Source organism: Chrysemys picta, chromosome 6 (assembly GCF_011386835.1).
Source record: "Chrysemys picta bellii isolate R12L10 chromosome 6, ASM1138683v2, whole genome shotgun sequence".
Lineage (NCBI taxonomy): Eukaryota > Metazoa > Chordata > Testudines > Emydidae > Chrysemys > Chrysemys picta.
Genome location: NC_088796.1, coordinates 15,929,440 through 15,952,268, shown reverse-complemented (window position 1 = coordinate 15,952,268; position 22,829 = coordinate 15,929,440). Strand labels below are relative to the sequence as shown.

Sequence of the window (22,829 nt, the reverse complement as noted above, 5' to 3'; positions counted from 1 at the left end):
AGTCATCACATCCTTCTTTCTGCCCAGTGATGTCTTTCTGTTAGCCAGCAACTCAGCTCTTTCTCCTGAAAACCTTTAACAGTGCTGCATAAGTCACAGGTTAATCCACCTGCTCAAAGAATTCCAATCAAGGAGTTCCAGGCTACAGCAAATTGAGCTCTCCCAACATGCAGGAGAACGTAAATGGTAGAGTTTCTTTCTGTACGTGCTGTGCATATAAGCAGAAATGAAACCCAGCTGTATTGGAAAGGTTGCCAATGTAAATATTCTTGTCATTGCCTCCGGATACTCTGCTGCTAGGTTTCTTTTCATTTTGTGCATGGAGTGGGAAACTGTGCTCATCTGTATCATCATAACATGTAATTGCAGATTTGATCCAAAGAGAGCAGTCCAGCAGTTAAGAGCCTGTGGTGTGTTGGAGACCATCCGTATCAGTGCAGCTGGCTACCCATCCAGGTATTGTACTGCCAAAGACACCTTGTGTTATACTATGTCACATGCTTTATTCAGTGAATTTGGCACCTGGAAGGGAAAAAAGCAGTGTTTCCTTTCAAAAAGATGTTTGTTTTACAAAAATCCCACCAGCTCCTGAAATCTTCAATTCTGAGAAGTTCATTGGCAAGCCACAAGCTGAAATATAAACCAGCCATAGAGTATGTTCTGTTTATTGAGCTTAGAGTTACACTTGGTGCTTTCAACCTGGCACTGAGAAATAATTTCACATGGTGATGTTAATTAGCAAGGAACCATGAACAATAAAATCTTCAACAATGCTGTGTGTGGATAGTAAGAAATTGATAGGAATCTGGATTTGATCTCATATGGAGATGGACAACAAGAAACAGTAATGGTGTTTTTCCCAGGCTGGTTATAGTTCTAAACGTGTTATTCTTGTTCAGAAGTAAATGTTGCCTATAAGGAAGGATTCCCCCCACAGCCACCAAAGCTCACTCTAGAAAAGGTCCCCACAGGGCCTACATGTATTGCTTTGTTTTCAGGCTTCAGACACCTGCTATAATAGCAATTGCAGCCAAAAAATGTAGATGTTTGTTTCAGTGTATGCACATGGAGGGAATGAATCTTTTAAACCATTGTTATAGTCCACATATCATAAGAATATCAGGCATCAAACTTTTTGCATAAAAATAAAGGAAGAAAGGTGGGAGGTAATTGAGCCTCATTGATAAGATTTGAGCTTCAAATGATATTTTAGAGCCCAGTAAATTCAAAAGCTGAAACTCTAAATCAGGCCTGAAGATGACAAGGGCAAATAATTTTGAAAATGCATCAGGTCTGCTTTATTGCTGAGCAGTTTTGTGTTAATATCAGCGTAGCGATCAGCCTTTTTATATGGAACAAAGGACTTAAAAATATGCTTCCAAAATAGTCAATTAACTGGGATGTTCAATGCCCTGTCACTGTCCTTTTGGAGAAATGTGCTGCCTGAAAATTCACTCTCAACCCTTGCATGCTTATAAGCAGCAAGAAATAGATCCTGAGAATTTATGCCAGCTCTTATAGTAGCAGCACTGCCAATTATTTAATCTTCCTGGTGCTTTCTGACATCCAGAAGGAATTCCCGCCACACCTTTGGACAAACAAATACTGAAAACAGGAAGGCCTGCTGTCTGCTCTAGTTCACTCAGATGAATCTTTATGGAAAAATCCTGTAGAAATTGAGAAAAATTGTATCTTTTCCATGAAACTTTAGAAGCATGCTGTAGAGTGTAATAGAAATGTACATCCCTTCTCTAGAATTATAAAAGGTGGTGTAACCCTAACTGTTGGCTCCACCCTATTAAATTCTCTAAGACTTTTCCATAAAGGGATCTATATCAGCTACTGGTAAGATGAGGATGCCTAAATTTCTGTCATCTCTAAGATTAAACAATGGGGAAAATAACTCAAAATGAGCCAAGCACCTTTAAAATCATGTTTATGAAGGCATCAGTAGGGCCAAATCCTGCTTCTGCCCTCCTATGTGTGGAAGGCCCTAAGACGTAGTGGAACAGCCAGGCTTTCTTTATGAACGGGGACACCAAGGGGAGTACATGCTGCCAGCAAGCCACATGGTATGTTCTGCAGCATAGCAGAGGGATCTTAGATCTGTGACTACACTCAGGGCCGGCTCCAGGCACCAGCTGAGCAAGCTGGTGCTTGGGGCGGCAGACTGTTCGAGGCGGCATTCTGCCCAATCCTAGGGCGGCACGGCCGCTTTTTTTTTTTTTTTTTTTTCTTGTTCCGCTCCGGCTGTCCTGTAGGGGGCGGCGGCGCGGAGAACCAGAGCGCCCTGCAGGGCAGTCCTCTTCCTTCCCTCCCCGCCGACCGGAGCGGAGCCCTCGCGGCAGGCGGCAGGAGGCGGCGCAGCGGGAGGGGCCGCGTGGCAGTGCCCCTGCTGTAGCCCTGGCCACCCCCTTCTCTCTCTCTCTCTCCCGCCCGCTCCTTTCCCCTCCCTCCCCCCCCAAGCCGGTCCCCCTGCACCCGCGCTCTGGCCGCGCCGCAGGTTTGTTTGTTTTTTTTCTTTGCCGTTCTGGCTGCCCTGGGTTTTTTTTTTGTTTTTTTTTGTTTTTTGCTTGGGGCAGCCAAAAAGCCAGAGCCAGCCCTGACTACACTGATCAACTGGCATAAATACTCACCCAGAGCAGATGGATCTCTGAATTTATGGTTGCACATGGGTTCTCTTAGTGGCTTCAGAGCAGCTTCAGTGGTTCTGTTTCCAGTGATTTGAAGGAGAGAATTGATTACCCCCCCCCCCAACAGAAATCCCTTGTATAAGGCCTGATTTCTCCAGTTTTGCACTAGGTGTCCATCATTAGGCCCATGCAGTCTAGTCTATAAGAGTCTTTAGATGTGTTTATCTATTTGAAAAAGATATAAAAAATATTTATTTGTAACTGAACTTTAGTAGTTCCTAAAGGCCCAGACAGAGATCAGGGGTCCCTTGTGAGAGGCGCTGTACATACACAACAGCTCTTACACTGAAAAACTCACAAGGCAAAGAAAGCTTTAGCCTCATATCAAACGGTCCTGCAGTGACTCAAGAGCATGATTGGTGGTGAGTTCTGTACGTAGATTTCACCAACCAAATGTCAAGTTTAAACTCTTCAGGCACTGTGCCAGCCTTACCATGGAGTCACAGGCAGTCCCTTGGGTACTCCATCTGTCTTGCCACCCAGGTAAGCTTACCTTTGTGACAGATGCTCCTTTACACCAAAAATCACAGCAATATTCAGGTTACTCCCAGTCCCAAAGGACCAGCCATTTACCCCAGGTCAGTTGCACTTTAGCTCTTACACCAAAGACAATGCTTTTAGCCAATCCTGTAATGAACTATCTAAAGATTTATTATATAGGAAAAAGAAACGAGAGTTATTTACAAGGTTAAAGCAAGTAAACATATATACACAAATGAGTTACACTCAAGTATCAAAAGGTAATAGAAGCTTCTGTAATAAGCAAGCTTTGTATGTCCTTTAGGGCTAACTCTAGCTAAGCAGCTGGGGATCCCTTGCTTATGCCTAGAAACCTTGCCCCACAGAATCCAAGAAGCAATGGTATACAGTTCCTCCTTGTTAGGGGTTTTTATTCCCTTTCTCCCCCGCACCCCCTTCTGCTTTAAGCTGCAAACTCAGCTAATGGGAGGAATTCACTTACAAGACTCATCTTAATGGGGTGGGGGGGGAGTAAACAACAAAGTCTTTTGTCCTCTTTAACGTTCCACTCTAGTCCCTCTGGTGTCGATGGGCCTTCCTTGTCGGACAGGACATAACACCTTTTGTTGGAGACCAGCATTTCACACTAGTTAATGTCTCCCTCCTGTCTGCTGATTTACACAGTTACCGAGGCTTACAATGTAAACACTGACATACTACCCTACAGTATGGGATACAGATACTATAACTGAGATTAATCTATGCAGCAACTCTCAGGCATTCAATAAAGTCTAAACACATTCTTATAATGCTAATGCCTATTTTAACAATGCTAATACACAGGTGAGCCAGATTGGTTCCAGCTATGTATTTGTCAGCATTCCACTGAGCTGGCACCTGGACAGTTGCGATTTTGGTTATGAGCACTTCTTTCCCACTTCTTTCGTGGTGGATAATTTTTTAATACATGGAGCATCCAAATCTTCCTCTTGTCTGACGTTATTGGTCTACTCTAAAGAGGTGCAAGACCGGGCAGCTCTTCAGACGCTAAATGACCACCTTCTGAACTAAAAAATTGTCTCCAATACATTCCAAGAACTTCTTGGATAATCTGTGATCTGTTTTCCATCACCACGAAGTCCTGTGCTTTGGATGATTTTGTTATTTGTTTAAAAAAATCCACCTCCTTCTCTTCTTCCTGGTTAGGTGGTCAGTAGTAGACCCCTACCATGACTTGTTTTTTATCCTTATCCATAGACTTTCAACAAGTCTGTCTCCTATTTCCATCTCAACCTCAGTCCAAGTGTATACATTTTTAATATACAAGGCAACCTTTCCTATATTTTGCCAACATTTCATTACAGGGGGTATTTCTGGGAGTGAATAGTCTTGGAAAGAAATAGCCAATATTTTGACATTAAATGTTTTGCTTTTGTCACTGTGGCACTCCCATAGTCACTACTCTGAATAGGTTTTATTTGTACGGTGACTTTTCACCCAGTTCTTAAAAAGTTGAATACTGCTTTTCAGTGTTCTGCAGACCATATAAAGAAAATAATAAACTCCACTACAAGAAAGAGCTTGGCAGTTTCCCCCATCTTTGATATAGGATATGCTTTGCCATATTTATCATTTTCATGAAACACTATATTCTGCAAGTATTTGATGTAAAATGAAAATGTATCATCCAATTTGAAATGCTACGCAGTAGTTAAGAAATATGTTCATTATTATGTACATAAACCACTGTGATGAATGCGCTGTCCTAGAGAAATGAAAAGTGTATCCATCATCAGCTTTTATGTTTAAAGTATGGAACATGTCTCTCCACTATAAAACCATTTGTCTTCTTTTTAGAAGCTGGTTACAATGAAGATTAATCTAGAGAAAATAAGAATTGAAGCAATGTGTTGCTCCATCAACACTAACAAAATACTCTTTTAGGAATCTTTGAACTTGAGAACTTTATAAGACAAGACTTTATCTGTCATAGTCGTTCTCTTATCCTCTCAGCGTTTAAGTATTAATGACACCCAGTTATTAAGAGTACAACTGAATCCATAGCTAATACCGGTGGCTTGAATGAAGTCATGGGCCCGGCCGATTCAGAATGCTCAGTTGTAGTATATCTGTAAGAATTCTGTACATGGTCAATTTGTGAATGCAAGGCGTGGTCTAGTGATTTAAGCATGGATCTAGAAAACAGCTCGGACTCTGGTGCACATCTCAGAACCATCTGGTTCAGTTTCCATGCTGTACAATCTATTGAAGGTACTTTATCCTTTTTCATAGTATCTGAGTGCCTCACAATCTTTACAACACCCCTGTGAGATACATACAAAACCAGGGCCGGCTCCAGGTTTTCTGCCGCCCCAAGCAGCGAAGAAAAAAAAAAAAGCCAATCAGCGGCACTTTGGCGGCAGCTCAATCATGCCGCTCCATTCTTTGGCGGCAGTTAGGCAGCGGGTCCTCCGCTCCCTCTCTTCCTCTTCGGTGGCACTTTGGCAGCAGCTCAAAGAGGAAGAGAGGGACTGAGGGACCCACTGCCGAATTCCCGCCAAAGACCCGGACATGCCGCCCCAATAGCAGACGGAGGGCCACCCCTTTGTATTGGACACCCCAAGCACCTGCTTCCTTCGCTGGTGCCTGGAGCTGGCCCTGGCACAGACAGATCAAGTGACTTGCCCAACGTCATATGGAGAGTCTGTGTCAGAGCAGGGAATTGGACCTGGATCTCCTGAGTCACAGGCCAGTGTCCGAACCACTAGAATATTCTTTCCCTGTGCAACATTGCTCATGATACTTGCCTGCCATGCAGAGGGTGTTTTGAGGATTAAATACTTACTATTTATTATTTAGAAAGTGCTTGGAACATATCAAGCACTATAAATGCCACATATTAGCAACAATTAACTTCCAATGTTTGTTCCTTATTCTTTACCAGGTAGAATTTCCTTTGTTCAGAGATGAGCTGAAGCGCTCATATCCAGCCTGCTGCAAATTTTGGTAATGGGGCATTTGTATTTGACTCTCCAAACCTGTCCCAGTAGGCTTTTGTCCCAGTTCAGTTCCAAAACTGGAATTGCCCAGTTTTCTGGCTGAGGATATGAGAGAAATCTTGTGGTATTTCTGCTACTTCGGACCAAAATCGTGCAAGAACTATTTTATTTTTGGCAGCATCAAATCTGAACACCCACTCCTGACTTGTCCTTCACCACAAACTCTAAACCCCATCTCCTCAACCCAATTTTATCTATTTTTTGTTTGTTTGTTATAGGGTATGTCTACATTAGACATGTGTGGCTGGCCCATGCCAGCTGACTCAGGCTTGTGGGCTTGGGCTGAATGGACTGCTTAATTGTGGTGTAGGCAATTGGACTCAGACGGCAGCCCAAGTTCTGGGACCCTCCCACTTCGCAAGCTCCTGGAGCCCAGGCTCCAGCCCAAGCCTGAACATCTACACTGCAATTAAACAGTCACTTAACCCGCACCAGAGCCCGAGTCAGCTGCCATGGGGCCTGCTACAGGTTTTTAATTGCAGTGTAGGTATATCCTTAATGTTGCCTCCTAGTCTGGACCGGACACATGTATTAACATGCCTAGATAGCTTTACAGCAACAACAAAAATACGGCATGAAAGCTCTCCTCTGCCTTCATTTGTCTCCCTACTTCTGGTCTTCAAGTTCAATTTCTTGGAAGAATTTGTTTTCAACTTTTAAAGATCTACTAAATAGCATGCCTCAACTCAGCCATTCCAACCTAGGTGGAAGCCCTACATTGCCAGTGACAGACATGTCAAAGAGGATTTGATTTTTTCCCCTTAATCAGCAGGAATTTGTCTTGAGGTTTCTCCTTCAATAAACAAAGTCAGAGATGTATGGGTTTTGATGGCAAGGATTTCAATTAGTTTAACTCATATCTAATCTGGGGAAAATTACGCTGAAATTTTTCTATGAAAGGTAACGCAAGAATAAGTGAATTAATTTTGAACAATCGTGGACCAAAACAAGTGATTGTCCAGTTTGATTTGAGTCTGGCATTTTAGACTAAACCCAGAAATTGGGGATTAACACAATTCTGTCAGCGCTGACTGAATAGCAGGATTCACTTGAGCAATTGAATTCCTCATCTAGGACAGTCTGTGATGCATCCATGAGCTATGGCCAGTGTCTGCAAACATTGAGATGTTTTCAAATTCATCCTCTCGGACTTATTACCTTCAGGGAAAATAGTAAAATCCTCTCGAGAATAGCGATTAGTGTTGCCAATGCTAACTGGTTATTTTAAATGTTCACCTTTTGTGGCTTATGAAATACATAGAGCCATCCTTCCTTTACAATAATTACCAGTATATATAATCTGTACCTTTAAGGAAGGATGTCTCTGTGTGTATGTGTATATCATATAAAACAAAAATGTGGAATCTGACTTCTGACACACATGAACTGGTCCTTTAGAATTTCTGAGATCAATTTAGCCATATATATATTACCTCATCTAGCCAGAAGCCGTTTTGGTTATCACTTAAATATTCCTGACATTTCACTTCTGCTTTTTTGTTCATCTGAGCTGTCTATTACATACTGCAACTTTGTACCAGTTTTGTGTAATATCACAGCTGCTAAACCTTACAGACATTAAACATTCATAATTTAAATGTTTCAAGGGCATCCCTATGTACGAAATAATTTTCCATAATGTGCCTTTATCTGCCTGGAAATGTCTTTAGAGAAACATGATCTGTAAATTAATTTGGCTACAGATAGTACCTTATTTGTTTGCTGTTCTTTTATATGGGACTTTTTTAACATTCTTTCTTTTTTTGTTTGCTTTGTTAGGGTGAATATTTTCACTCTCATATTCTAGGGAATAGTTCTGGGCATTAGATCCATGGATAATTTCAGGCAGCACTAATCTGAAGGCTTAATAATTAATTGGAAGGCAAATCTGTTCTGCTATGGCATGGTAACACAAAACAAGAGGCACTATATCCTCACCTGCTGTTTCTAAAGTAACCCAGGGCAAAAATTATCTCAAATATGCATCCCGCATGTCCCAAAGAGTCATAGTTCCTGAACAAAGTTTACTGTTTGGTCTTTTTTGTGTTCTATAGTGTTAAGCAATGTGGATCTCTTAAATGGATTATATCATATTCTCCATTTGTCACTTACTCTAGGTCCTCCACTTAAACAAAACTGTGTGCTTAGCAGATGGCAGAAACCATTATGGTCTGTAATGTCAAGGTCTCCATAGTGCAGTTTGCAGCTTATCCTTGTTTCTGTGGGGTAGTTATGGTGTATCAAGTTGCTGTGGGCAGTGCACATAAACAATCTCTCCCCATGCCAAGAACCCTTAGGAGAAGAAAATGTTCAGCCTATACCCAGTCAACTGTTTGTACATTGCAATAACACAATAGTTGTTCAGAGGGTTTTTTCAGAATAGCACACGTCCTATTATAGTTACTTCTACAGTTCAGTTTATAACAAATAACCCATCCGAGATGCAAACAAACAAAAACAGCCACATGCATTGTCTTTTTTCTTTTCTCTTTTTTTAATGTGCTAGACAGATATTTTTAATACCAATTTCAGGCTGCAGAGAAATAAAATATTGTGGTAAATTATAAGACGTGGGGATTTTCCATTATTCAACTCCCAGATTGCAGGGACGAACACAGTTCCACCCAAGTCACATTGCCGATAATGTAATTACAGTATAATGCCCAGGTGGAGAATTTCTTGGCAATTGTGGACTGGAGGTAAAACTCCCAGGCCAAGATCTTCAGAGATACTTAGGCACCTAATTCCCACTTAAATCAGTGGAAGTTAGGAACCTAAATGCCTTTGAGGAACTGGGCTCCAATGACTTCACTGGGTTCAGGATTTTGCCCCAGGTGCCTTAACTTAGCTATTCTTTAATTCCTAGGGTGCTAGATACTTAACTGGGAAAAGAGGAAGATCAAAGAAATCTTGAGTTAGGCCACAGTCTTCCAGCTTGTAGGGTGTGGGCAGACTGCTGTGCTGAGCATCGAGAAGGGGCTTCAGGCATGCCCAGCAGTTTGCCCACACACAAGTTGCAGGATTGGGACCCTTGTAAATTCTGCCACCCTTTTATTGGAGTGCTTAAGTTTTTTGAATCAGAGGTACTTGGGGTTGGTCTGCACTATGTTATTTTAACAGGATCAGTGATTCTCACTTCCCTGTTTGTTTAAAGAAGAACAGGAGTACTTGTGGCACCTTAGAGACTAACAAATTTATTAGAGCATAAGCTTTCGTGGACTACAGCCCACTTCTTCGGACGCCATCTCTTCCCACCCCCCCCATATCCTCTTTTCTAGCTGCTGCTAACTTTCTAAAAAACAAACAACATAAATCTGTTGGGTCTGAGGTTGCTCATGCTTGGTCTCAGCCCAGAGATGAATTTCTTAAGAAAGTTTGAGAAAAATCAGTTTGTCTATTTATTTTTTCAACGGTACCAGCAGGAAGGAAAAACACACTTTCACCAGTAGTTCCAATCAGAATTGTTGCCGTTACATAACCATAGTGGAAGCTAAGGACTTCAAACTGAGTTTGTTTGATGACATTCACTGTCCTTGTCTTCTCTAGGAAAAAAAGGTTTGTTGTTACTTTGAGTTAGCTGACATGGTAATTAACTTGAGGTAAAATCCTAGTGAAGACAAGATACTAATATAGACAAAGGTTGGCATGAGTGCTCTAAAAATAGCTGTGTAGATGGTGCTTTGAAATCCAGCTTGGGCTCCCCTCCAGGGCTTCAGAGCCTGAACTCCAGCGCAAGCCTCAACATCTACACAGCTGTTTTTAGAACACTAGAGCAGCGGCTCTCAAATTGTGGGTCGGGACCCCAAAGTAGGTCGGGACCCTGTTTTAATGCGGTCGCCAGGGCTGGCGTTAGACTTGCTGGGACCCACTGCCCAGGCTGAAGGCTTTGAGGGCTTCAGCCCTGGGTGGCCAGGCTCAGGTTACAGGCCTCCTGCCTGGGGCTGAAGCCCTTGGGCTTCGTCTTTGGCCCCCTTGCCCAGGGTGGTGGGACTCGGGCTTCGGCTTTGGCCCACCCACCGAGGGCAGCAGCTTAGGTCCCCCTGCTTGGGCCATGTAGTAATTTTTGTTGTCAGAAGGGGGTCGCGGTGCAATAAAGTTTGAGAACCCCTACACTAGAGAAAGTCACACTAGCATCAAGTCTGTAGACCCCGGCTGGGAGGCTTCTCTCCAGATGCAGTGTAGACATGCCGCAGGTAGTTTAACAAGAGGTCTTAAATTTTAGCTAACTTCTTTAACTGCTCCTCCCTCCGAAAGTCTTGTAAAAGCAACTGTGAAACTGCTGTATCTTATTGCAGCTATCCTTAACCGAGCGTGTAAAAGGCTTGACAATGGAGCATTGCCCACCAATGAAACCAGCCTTGTACACCCGATCTGTCAGTGCCTCACATTAATGTCTCCATCCTTTCTGACATCCTGCCCCTTTTGCAGAAAACACCCTCTCCTACTTCAAACTGACCCTTTCTCCTTCAACTCCCTCCCCAAGACCCATTACTGCAATTCTGATAAGGAACAAGCCACTGAATACCAGCAAGTTGAGGGGCAGATGGAGATAGTTATCGCTCGCTTTATAGCAATAAAAAAGAAATGTATGTTTGTATATTGAAGCAGAATGTATTTAACTGTATCCCTACGATTTGTAAGTCACTTGTCGTCTTAGGCCCTCGGCCTGTGAACACATGAGTTCGATAGGACTACTCATGTGCTTTTAAGTATGTGTATACGTGTTTTCAGGTTGCAGCCTTAGACTGTAAATCCTTCGGGAGGGAGGACATGCATCTTTGTATGTGTTTATACAATACCCAGCCCATTAGGGCCATGATCTTCATATAGGACTTCTTGACTCTACTGCAATATAGATGTTTGTATTAATATTCAACATGCAGAGATACAAGCTCCATGGATCTAGCAGAACTATGATACTGATCTCCTTTGCAAAGCACGTTGGAATCTATGAATGCAAACCATTATACAAGAGCTTGGCATTAACTCAGCCTTAAGGTTGCCTTCCTCAGTTAAATCCCCTGCGGTTGTTAAGGTATTTCAGCTGGGACAGGGAAAGCAATTTTTAGATATGCAATTGCGACATCCTGATCTGAACATCTGGGTAAATGTGTACACCCATGTGGGTGGAAGTAGGGTAAAGATCACTAACATAACCTTAAAACTTTAAGCCTGTTTTGTGCAAACTTTCCATAACAAGTCACCTGAGACAGAGCATTGACAATTTCCATCCCAAAATTTCTTTGAGAAATAGGCTAACAATAAAGGCAGGCTAGAATGGAAAGTTCAGTGCTTAACTATGGTGGGCAGTAGACATTTTCACTATTATAGATGGATTTATTGCAGAAATAGAAATAGAAAATATTGAGGAACACTTTTCTTTAAAGGCATTTTCCATTTTATTTTTTACTTTGGTTTACAAACACCCATGGCAGCTTGATACTGAAATGTATTTCACTCGGGGGGGGGGGGCGTATTTTTTTCTGTTGCGTATGTGCAGTTTTTTTATCGGGTGGGAGGGTCACTCAGGAGCGTTGTGCTACTCGCATTTTTTTGTTCAAAATTGAGCCCTGGAATGTTTCATTTTGGTGGGGTGGAAAAAGCAGAAAGAATTGCTTGGATTTTGCATGTATATATAAAAGCATAGATCAACTTCTGGTTGCACCATGGACAGACTTCCAAACGCTCAATTCTCATTTAATGTATTTCCATTTTAAGACTCCTTTGTGGTGCCAGAGCAGTAGAAAGTGGTCGTAGTGTAAATGAGAATCAGGCCCATAGTATGATTGCTCGAGTTTAGGCAGAAGTCTGGCATTTTGGAGTTCACTCACTTCTTTTCCTGGACGCTCATTTGCATATGTTTAAAATAATTGTAGCAGCACTGGAAATGCCTGGTGTTTTCACCAAAAACCCTGGTTTTGATGGGTTCATAACTCAGCTGTTTTAGTTCGCAGAGGGCTGAAACTTAATGGACTGTGAATCAATTTCAGATCTAATATGCAGACTCTAAATCTCATAGAGATGGCAGGAGATGCCTCTTCCTAGCAGTATAATATAGTGCCCTGATTTCTTGAATTACAGCTCTGCCACGTTTAGAGACTTCATTGTTTGTGGTGCAGAGCCTTCCAAACAACCTGCTTTACCTGTCCCAAGCCAAACATCTAATAACAGCCAGGAGAGCAGCCAAGTTCGAGCATGTGCCTTAAAGGCCTGAACTCTCAACACGAGAAGTGTTCTAATGTATATGCATCCGAGTTTGGAAACAAAAGCCAGGCAAGAACTATGTTCAATGTGTTCCATGCCATATACTGTGTTTGCTTTTTAATTTCTCCTCAAAATATGCACATAACGCATGTCAACAGCTATAGAAGATACCCACATGTGTCCAGGGGCAAAACTGTTCTTGCTCTTAAGTGATTTCATTGGAATGCAGTAGACTGGTGGTCAGGGGAATAGAACTGAAGTGTTCCGCAGTGGTTCCACTCCAAACCAAGGTCTTAGCAAAGGAGCTTGTGGGAGTGCAGATAAAAGAAGAGGTTCTATAGCAAATCTGGATTGATGATAGACACAATGCATACAGTCTGAACAAATAATGACAAATTTCTGTAGGGCTCAACCTGGCCATCCTAACTCAGGCCAAACACCCATCAATCTGAATCAGTTCCCAGCCTAAGGACATGCAGGATCAGGCAACAAAATATTACTTGCAGAAAAATATTTGAAAAAAAAACACGTGGAAGTCCAATGGTGAGATAGTGACAAGTGTGATTAGAAGAGGTTGTAGGCCCAATTTTTATATAACAAAATCCTTTGGCATTTTTGGACAGTGGTTACCTCAGGTGGTTGACCGGCATGTGTCATGATCTTCGGTGCAACCTGATTTGTCTTATTTTACATCTGTCTCTCAATTTGGGGTACTTTTTTGTCCGAATGGTATTTCCATAAATCCCTCTAATGCAGATACTGTAAATTGTAATTCTGCAATCCTGCTATGGCAATGCTTTCCGGTTAGAAGGAGGAAAGGTTCTTGTGGTTGTTTGGGCGTCGTCGGCACCAAATTGCGTGTGTCTGTGTCATAATCAAGCGGGAAACTTTCTGGAACACTTAAAATGAGAGAGGAGCCTTAACATTTAGACCCAAATTCGAGTTAGGCTGGCAATTGCATTCAACACCAAATCAGGGCCGAAGTTGAGGTTCACATGAATGGTGCAGAAATCTGGCTAGCTGTTCTTGTGATGCTTTGGTCCCAACTGATGTAAATCTTTCCAGATCACCCATCCTGCTTTGTGATTTTAAATATACCTGATCCAGTACAAGCTGGTGGAGGGGGGAAGGAGGGAGGGGAAGCACCTTCCAACCCAGTCCAGAACCAGCGGGGGTTGGGTTCAGACCTAATTTTAAACCCCACTCTCCCTCTCTCTCCTCCAAATGTGAAAAGGTTTGGCTTCGAGGTTTGGTTTATTTAAGCTCTAATTCTAAACATTAGCTAAATAAATGAAACCCAGTGCCCTGTTTAATTTTATCTGTGCTTTGCTTTCAGGTGGTCCTACCATGACTTTTTCAATAGGTATCGAGTTCTTATGAAAAAGAGGGAGATCTCTAAAAATGACAAGAAGTTGATCTGTAAAACGCTTCTGGAAAACCTCATTAAGGTGAGCTGGGACTGAAGCTTTGGAAACAATCATTAAAGCGCAGAAGCTGTTGACACTGATAATATCTCAGCTCACCTTCCCTTCCTCCCCATTTGCCTGCTGTAGCTGAAAATGCTGATGTGTCCCTGGCACTCAGGAGCGTCTTCCAAAGTCAAACCATCTCAGAACGAATAATGAGACTAAATGAGACATGGCATGAGATCTGTTGATTGCATTCAAGCTGAAAAAGCCTTTTTTCTGCAATTGAATTCCACAGCTCGTTCGTGGACAGTAAATGATAGTGAGTTACTATCCCCACAAAACCCATTCCTTTTCCTTCTTTTTGACAATTGGAATAAAATCCTAGAGTCCCGGCTTCACACACGGCGTACAGCATGAGGAATCCCAGTCAAGAGATGGAGTGGCCGAAGGGCCTATCTCTCACTGCACAGAGACCCCCAAAGCGAGTCACCAATCACCTTTTCATACAAATGATAAAGAGAAAATGCAACAAACATGATATGTCTGCTGCATGGGAAATTCTTAATGGTCACATACTGTGAGAACAGTCTAGGCACTGAGATTTCTTTTCCAATTATTAGTTTGTTCTGTCCTTTTTTTAAAAAAAAATTAACAAGCTCTAGCTGAGGGAGGTTCAGTTTGTCATTACTCAGGCTCCTTGGGAACTATTTGAGTTCATTTTTAAATTTAAGGATATTTTCCAATGATTTTTTTTCTCCGTGATTAAATTTTTATTTCTGAGGCCTTTTTTGTTGCTGAGGCCTCTGACAGGTTGGCTCGTTGTTTTCTTGGGGCCCGGTCCTGCAAAGACTCAGCTTTATTCACTGACACGTCCTGTTGATGTCAGTGGGTAAAGTTAAAGCACATGCACACCTTTGCAGGATCGCAGCTTTGATTTTTTTTTTTCTAAAGAGATGATCTAAAGTTGCAAAATGCAGCTTTTGCATCCAGATTTTGAACATGCGCTCAGTCTGTCGGTTTGGCTTAGCCTCTTTGTAAGGAATGGGGCCACTTTTAGAGTGTTGGCACAGATCTGGGTTCAGATTTTGACACTCCTCTCATTTCCCACACACAGTTTGGGAGTCTTTGGCTCAGAAATTTTGGTTCTAGCTCATCTCTTAAGTTTCGTCACAATGAAGGAGAACAAGCTTTTGTTTTTCACCCTATCAGAGAGGATAACATGCCAAGAAAGTGTTTACATCCAGTTTGCATATTCATTGACTAGAATGGAAATACAGAAACTGGAAACAGAAAGGTCCACGGTCCAGCAATGCCAATGCCCTACCTCGTGCGGTTGTGATATGACATGACAAATGCCCCTTGATCTGAAAACACCATCTGTGTTCCAGAGCAAGGTGACAAGCCTTCATGGTCCCTGCTATTGCCTAGTTAGGACAAATCCCGGTAAATTGCAAAACTCCCATTGACTTCAGTGGGACTGGGATTTGGTCCTTAACTCTTGTCAGCTGTTAGTGCAAATATGTGAAAATCGGGATTGTTGGGTTAAAAGCGTGAGTCTTGGCTTTATATGCTGAAACTGGTGCTGTGGGATAAAGTTTGTTTAAGCCAGTTGAACGGATATGGGAATTGAACTGGTAAATTTTATTCACTCTTGCCATCCCTACAATGCTGAGCAAATGCATAGATTCCTCAGGAAAATGTTTGTCTTAACTCAGTTTCCCTTATGCTTTTGAAAAGGATCCTGACAAGTTCCAGTTTGGACGTACCAAGATCTTTTTCCGTGCAGGCCAGGTGGCATATCTGGAGAAACTGCGGGCAGATAAATTCAGAGCTGCTACTATCATGATACAGAAGACAGTGCGGGGCTGGCTGCAGAGGGTGAAGTACAGAAGGATGAGAAATGCTGCAATAACAATCCAGAGGTATACACGAGGACACCTGGCTCGCAGGTAAGCGTTATCTCTAGAGAATGACTAGCTGGGAACTATAGAGTGGAGAATAGTTCCAGCTCTCTTGTTAGAACTACTCAATCATCTGATACCCCTTGTGTTATGAAACCTGGGTACATTCATAGATTCCAAGGTCAGAAGAGACCATTGTGATCATCTAGTCTGACCTCCTGCATAACACAAGCCATAGAACTTACCCAAAATAATTCCTAGAGCAGATCTTGATATCACAAGTACATGACCTGCCTTATCTTCAGAAGCACTAAGCACCTGCAGTTGCCATTGACTTTATAGGGAGTTGCAGATGTCCTGCACCTCTGAAAATAAAGCCCATTCTATGTGTATGTAGACCATGGACAATGTGGTGTAACTGTAAGAATAAGGGCATGGGAGTCAGAATCCCTGGGTTCTGTCCCCAACTCTACCTGTGATTTTTAGGAAGGTCGCTTAAATTCTTTTAGCCCTTGTTAGAGGGTTTATTCCTTCACCCTCTTACTTCCCTGGTCCTTCTCGCATGAACAGAGAGCAACAATACCTGAAGTCCGAAGGTGCAAACAATTCGATGTTTATTGGGATGAACTTCCAGCAAGCAATGATTCCAATTTCCTTCCTCAGTGTCCCCTTCCCAGCTCTGATGTCACAGAGCCTTGCCTGTGTCCCTGTTCCCATTCCCTGCCTTAACAAAGCATGATTCCAATTCCCCACCCCCTTACTTCTTGATTGACTGCAGACTATATAGTAAAACTTGAGTTTTGCTTAACTATACCTTAACCAATCATTTTACTGAAATTTAAGTAACCAATCCTAACATATTGTAACACGATTATCTAACCAATTATATCCCACCACCTTAATTGATTTACACCCAGCAAAATCACGGAACCAGACACAGATTATACAGACAATCAATAGGGAAGTGGGGACTGCAGTGATAGAACAACAAAGAAATGAGGATTTCACTCCCCAGCTATTGATAAGTGAGTTCTTGCCAGACAGGATGCTATCAAACTAAATCTTCTAGACTCTTCCCTTTCTCTGGAAGTGATCGATCGGATCATCTTTCTAACAGCCCCAGATTGCCTTAGTTCAATGTGACTAGTTTGGAATGTGAGGATGTGACCATATGCTTTCCAGCCTATGGCTGCCTCTGCTGTTTAGCCAAAGGCCTTAGCCTAAGAACAAGGCCTTAGACTATCATAGTGAGAGAAGGCCTATAACCTGGGAGACTGATTTTGATTCTTGTTTTGTACCTCTATAACTAGCTAAGTGATAAGAATACACCTAAATTCTTAAAGTATAGGCCTTTCCAGACAGGCCTGAATATCTGTATCCTAACAGACCTGTCTACTCTCTCTCATATGTTAATGCACTGTTTATTGGTGTTGCACCAGTGTGTGTGTGTATGTATATGTGTGTGTATAGTGTGTGTGTGTGTGTATAGTGAAAACATGTGTGTGTATATATACACACACACACACACACACATATATATATATATATATATATATATATATATATATATATATATATATATATATATATATATATATATATATATTGAAAACATGACTTGAAATGTCACCTGGTAGAGCTCATGGTGGAGAAGATTCAAGGATTAGAGATGCAGCTGGAGACAATGGTGGAATTCAGGCAGGAATTTGAAGGTGTAATGCAGGAGAGGAGGTGATAGACAACCCAAGTTTTGCGGACACCTGCCAAACAAAAGGACCTGGAGGGTGGACTGCCGAAAGAGAAGGATAATCCATGGAAGAATGTGACTATGGGGACAGGTCAGAGGAGGACACCAGCTATTGGTGGTAAAATTGGGTTGATTAACAGATTTGCTGCACTGGGGAATGAGGAGGAGAAACAGGCAGAAGGTGAGGAAGAAAAGAAGCAATGCCAATCCCTGCAGAAGAGATGGAGATAGCCACGGACTGAAGCCTAAGGAAGAATGGGAATATGATATGAGGAGGCTGTGACGGAGAACATAAAACAGAGTCATACAAGCACCAGGGAGAGACAGGCTCATGTGAGCGAGGACTAAATACTCCAAAGAATTGACAGGCATGTCACCAGACCAGATTCAGAAAACAGAAGTGTGTGCTCTGTGCCAGGAGCAAGGGCATGAGATATGGATGTGAGGCTAAAGAGGATTCTGATGTGAGGGAGGAAAAATCCACTGATGGTGCTGCATGTCAGGATGAATGACACTGCTGGATTCCCACTGGAATGGATTGGAATGCTCAGCTGGGTAAGGCACTTAAAGAAATGGAAGCTCACGTGATTTATAGAGGAGTAATTCCGGTCTCTAAAGAATGATGGTGAAGGCGTGGCAAGATAATGAAGATCAACAGATGGCTCAAGGATTGGTGCTCTGTGGAAGGCTTTGGGATGATCGACCATTGGGAGGCATTTACAGAAAGAAGACTCTTATCAACTGATGGGCTCCACTTGACTACCTAGGATATTAACCTTCTGAGATCAAGCCTGGCCCAATTGATAAGAAGGGCTTTAAACTGGGAGATGAGGAGAAGGTTGAGAGACTTGTGAAATCACCACACCTGGCTTCAGTATTCAGGAGCAGGAAAATCCCCTAAATGAAGATATAGTAAGGGATAATGGAACACCACAAGCTAGAAAACCTGGTGAGGTCCAAGGGAAACAACTGAGTTGCTTGCACACGAATGCAAGGAGCCTGGGCAATAAAATGGAGGAACTGTAACTACAGGTACAGGAAGTCAAATCAGGTATTACAGGGATTACAGAAACAAGATGGAGTAGCCCTCGTGACTGGAATACAGGTATTGAAGAGTTTGTCTGTTTAGAGGAGAGAGAGGAATAAAAACTATACAAAAATGATTTGAAATTTGCATCCTAAGTAAGGGGAAGAAACTTGTAGGGAAAGGCTCCCAACCCAGCTGGATGAATAACCACCTTGAAAAGGTTAGGAGTTAGCAATTTGTTCTAAAACCTTGCATACTGCTGAGGTCAGAATAACAGGTTTGTAATTGCCTGGATCACATTTCCCACCCCCCCTTTCTTAACTATAGATACAATGTTAGCTATTCTCCAGTCGTATTGTCCTACCGGTGAATAGATTTATTAAAAATCCTTGCTACGGGACTAGCAATCTCATGTGCCAGAGCGGGTTTTTGATCCTTTGTTGTCTGCCTTCAACCCCATTTACGATTTCTCTCGATGGAATTCAGTCTGTTAGCTGAAAGGTTGCTGAGCAGTAATCTATTCCTTGGCTCTGAGTTAATGTGTTCCATTCAGAGGTACTGCAAAATAAGCTGCAGCCCAATTAACCCTGTTTGTACTTGGGTGACACAAGATGCTGTCTATTGAGCTAAGCGTCCTCTTCAGGCATCCTATCTTTTAAACACGGCCGGTCCTTTTCTCCTGGTTTACTGAGTGGATGTTGATTTTTATCAGTTAATTTGGATGGCTGAGGTTGAGGAATCTCTGTCCCTTCAGAGGTGACCCACTGATTTCCTATAAATCACGCTATATTGCGGATGTATATTTAGAGTTGTCATAACTGAATTCGATTCATTCTGTTTGCAGTTATGAAATGTAACAACCTCATGGAAAATGCGGTGATGAGCAGAGCCAGGGAGTGGGGTGATTTTATTTATAACAGTCACAGATGTCTCACGTAGTGGCCGCAACTCCTGTCCAGTCAGTACTTCATTATTATTACAGTAGTGCACACACGACCTAATCAGGGCTGTACGGTGCCAGGTATTGTACAAACACATAGACGTGGTCCCTGCCCCGAGGACCTTACAGTCTACTTAAAGCTGAGGCATAACAAGTGAGGATGACAAATAGGAGGGGAGGGAAGGAAGAGAACACGGGTAGCAGTAATTAATCTCACCCAATTACGTCGATTCACGTTGTGCAACATTTGACAGTTTACACACATTTTTAAATATTATTTATTTGCCTCCCACCCTCTTGCTCCTTTTTGCATAGATCAGTTCAACCCCATCCCTCTGCCTACCTATATAAGGGCTGCTGGGGACATGTTGTTTCTAAGACCTTGGCCCTGTGATGGAGAATCAGGGAAGACTGGCTAGCCCTTTCCCTCAGCAGTGGCTGGAACTTGCTGGGAAGACCCAGCCTGAAAACCCTTAATCCCCAGGAGTGTGCTGCCATAATGCAAATTGCCTGGCATTGTTAGGAGTTGAAATAAAGGGGCACCTACAGTGTTGGGGCTGCATTCCTTCGTATCAGCTGATGAGGAAACACAGACCTTCCAGGTGAATGGCATATCTTAGGAATGTGCCTTCATAAGACAAGCTTTGCGCAAACAGTGCACAGTGGAAGAGGATTATAGACCTAGCGCAGCCAAGCACAACCCAAGTAGGAGGTTGTATGGTACATTTCTCCTGACAATTCCACACGAAAGTGAAGATTCTTTGAGATCTCATTGAGATTGTGTATCAAGCAGTCATGACCTCTAGAGCTGGGGTGGCGGGAGAGCGGGAAGAGGGAGAGAGGAATCTAATACTTGGTGTTCCATATTCATGTTCTATCCTGATTGACCTTACCTCAACCCTCTGCTTCCTTTGAGATGACCTTGCTGTGACATCCATCTCTTCGTGCTGGGTGCATAGAGAATGGTGTTGCTGGATAAACAGCCTTTTTGCTCTCAGGGCCGCCCAGAGGATTCAGGGGGCCTGGGGCAAAGCAATTTCAGGGGCCCCTTCCATAAAAAAAAGTTGCAATACTGTAGAATACAATATTCTCGTGGGGGCCTCTGCAGGGGCCGGGGCCTGGGGCAAATTGCCCCACTTCCCCCTTCCCCTCCCCCCCCGGGCAGCCCTGTTTGCTCTTGCCTCCCCTCCCTGGTTGTTAAGAGGTTCCAGTTCTATGCGATTCAGTGAGGGATTGTGTGTCTGTAAGAAGGAATACAAGGGCCCATACAAAGAGCCTTTTTTAAATTTAATGTTAATAAAAAGTTTAACACAACTTGTAAAACCAAAGCAAATACAAGTGTGATGTTTCATGCTGAGGGCAATGAATACATCATAAAATCAGTGAAACAAGCTAACCATCAAACTAAACTGTGGTTTTATGGATATTTATTAAGAGATTTAACAATAAATTGGTCATACATTTTCCCCATATAGTCTCAGAATGGCAGCAGCACACAAGGGTACTAATCACTTCCCAAATTATCCACTGTGCATGAATCGCTTGGAGTCCTGCTCATGAATGTTGCCAAACCAGTGCGCATTGCTTTAAATGTCAAATCAATTTGCTGTTGTTTTGCTCAATGTACTTGTAACCAGTGAACACGCTGTACTACTCTTGTTTTTGGTAGTAGAGGACTGGAATAACGAACCTTGATGATGATGACGGCTTAGAGTTTTGAGGATTTAAGACAGGGAAAAAAGAAACCAAGAGAGAGAGTGAGATGGAAAAAATAAACTTTTTTTAAAGAGAAGTACTAAAAGTAGTTCCAAATGTTACATTTGCTGTTAGTGTTTCAAATATCCCCAGATACAGCGAGCCTTTAATGGATGGATGCACATCACCATAATTTAACAGGAGAGATGGCATCAGCTTCGTTTCCTGAGTTTACTGCTGTTTTTCTCTCTCATATAGTGTCAAACAACTCATCAACAAAGGATTGTTTGCTAATGCAGCTTAATACCAGCTATGGCAAAAATGTTGTGTATAGATATGGGTGACATGGTGGAACTGAATTAGTATTACCATTAAAACAATGAGGAGTCCAGTGTCACCTTAAAGACTAACAGATATATTTGGGCATAAGCTTTCGTGGGTAAAAAACCCCACTTCTTCAGATGCACCAGACTTCTCGTTGTTTTTGTGGATACAGACTAACATGGCTACCCCTCTGATACTTATTACCATTAACCTCTTCTTCCTTGCACTTCACAGACTGGCAGACCACCTAAGGAAAACAAGAGCTGCCATCATTTTCCAGAAACAATACCGAATGTTGAGGATCCTTCGTGCTTTCCAGAAAATCCGCAACGCCACTATCACTATTCAGGCCTTCGCTCGGGGCATGTTTGTCAGGAAAATTTACCACAAGGTACTACTACTTCACAAAATGTCACTGCATTAGGGAGAGATGCCTTTAAATTTATCTAGCAAGAGTTCAGTCCAGTCGTGTATTTATTGAAGACGCTTTGATCTTTTCCCCAAATTGTGAGGTTTTGTATTTCGGGAGTTCCCAAGTATTAACTGCAAATATTGCAGCACTAAAGCTGTGCGAGCAGAAATGATTAGGCAGCAGCACCTCAGAGGACTAGCTTATTCACACAAACAGATGCGTACGGGCATAGTGGAAATCAGGAAATGTCATCTGACGTAATACATCCAGTGAAAATCTTACCTGAGGAAAAATGTACACGTCTGAGCCATGCTACTGTCTGTTAAAGTCAAGCATAAATGAAAGTTGGCTAGTTGCTTTCACATTTACTGCTATTGCCTATTTAATTAATGATCTCCATTAATTTTAATGCAGTAACAGATGCCAAGTGAAAGGAAATAAGTGATGCTGATGATCATAATAAATGACACAGGAAAGGACTGCCAGGCTCAGGAGACGGGTAATGGCATAGGGAACCCTCCACATCAAAGTCATCAGCTGAGATCCAGCTCCACTTGGTAGTCACCAAAAGTGATTACTATCAGATGGTTGTTCAGTGGTTTCAGTCCAGTTTCCAAAGGGCAGACACCCATGTGACAAAAAGCATCACTACAATTGATAATAAGTAAGGTCACTTGTACCCTCGGTCTAGAAAAGAGGCCAAGAATGAATGGGCATGTAGACTGAACTAGCCACTTGGAAGATCCCTGCAGGCCCCAGCTGATTCCCATTGGATTGGGGAGTGGGGGGACTCTCACTGTCATTGCTCACACAATACCTGTTTTGTAGATAGGGCTGCTATTCTACCACTGTTCAGAAACACTATTCTTTTTAACTATCCACTATTCAAGAGAACTCAAACCTTAACAATCAAGTATTAGAGTTTGGTGGAAACCAAGCCTCTGGATCCAAACACCCTC

At 42.5% G+C, this 22,829-nt stretch overlaps 1 protein-coding gene across 2 annotated transcripts in view; it reads left to right on the top strand.

Moving 5' to 3' along the window:
• Positions 1 to 22,829, top strand: part of MYO5B (myosin VB) — a 377,457-nt gene that overhangs the window by 265,361 nt on the left and 89,267 nt on the right. For both annotated transcript variants that reach the window (XM_065598729.1, XM_065598728.1), the window contains exons 17-20: positions 370 to 456; positions 13,752 to 13,863; positions 15,562 to 15,773; positions 21,693 to 21,849. In XM_065598729.1, coding sequence (XP_065454801.1) covers positions 370 to 456; positions 13,752 to 13,863; positions 15,562 to 15,773; positions 21,693 to 21,849 — 568 coding nt within the window. The remainder of the gene's footprint in view (positions 1 to 369; positions 457 to 13,751; positions 13,864 to 15,561; positions 15,774 to 21,692; positions 21,850 to 22,829) is intronic.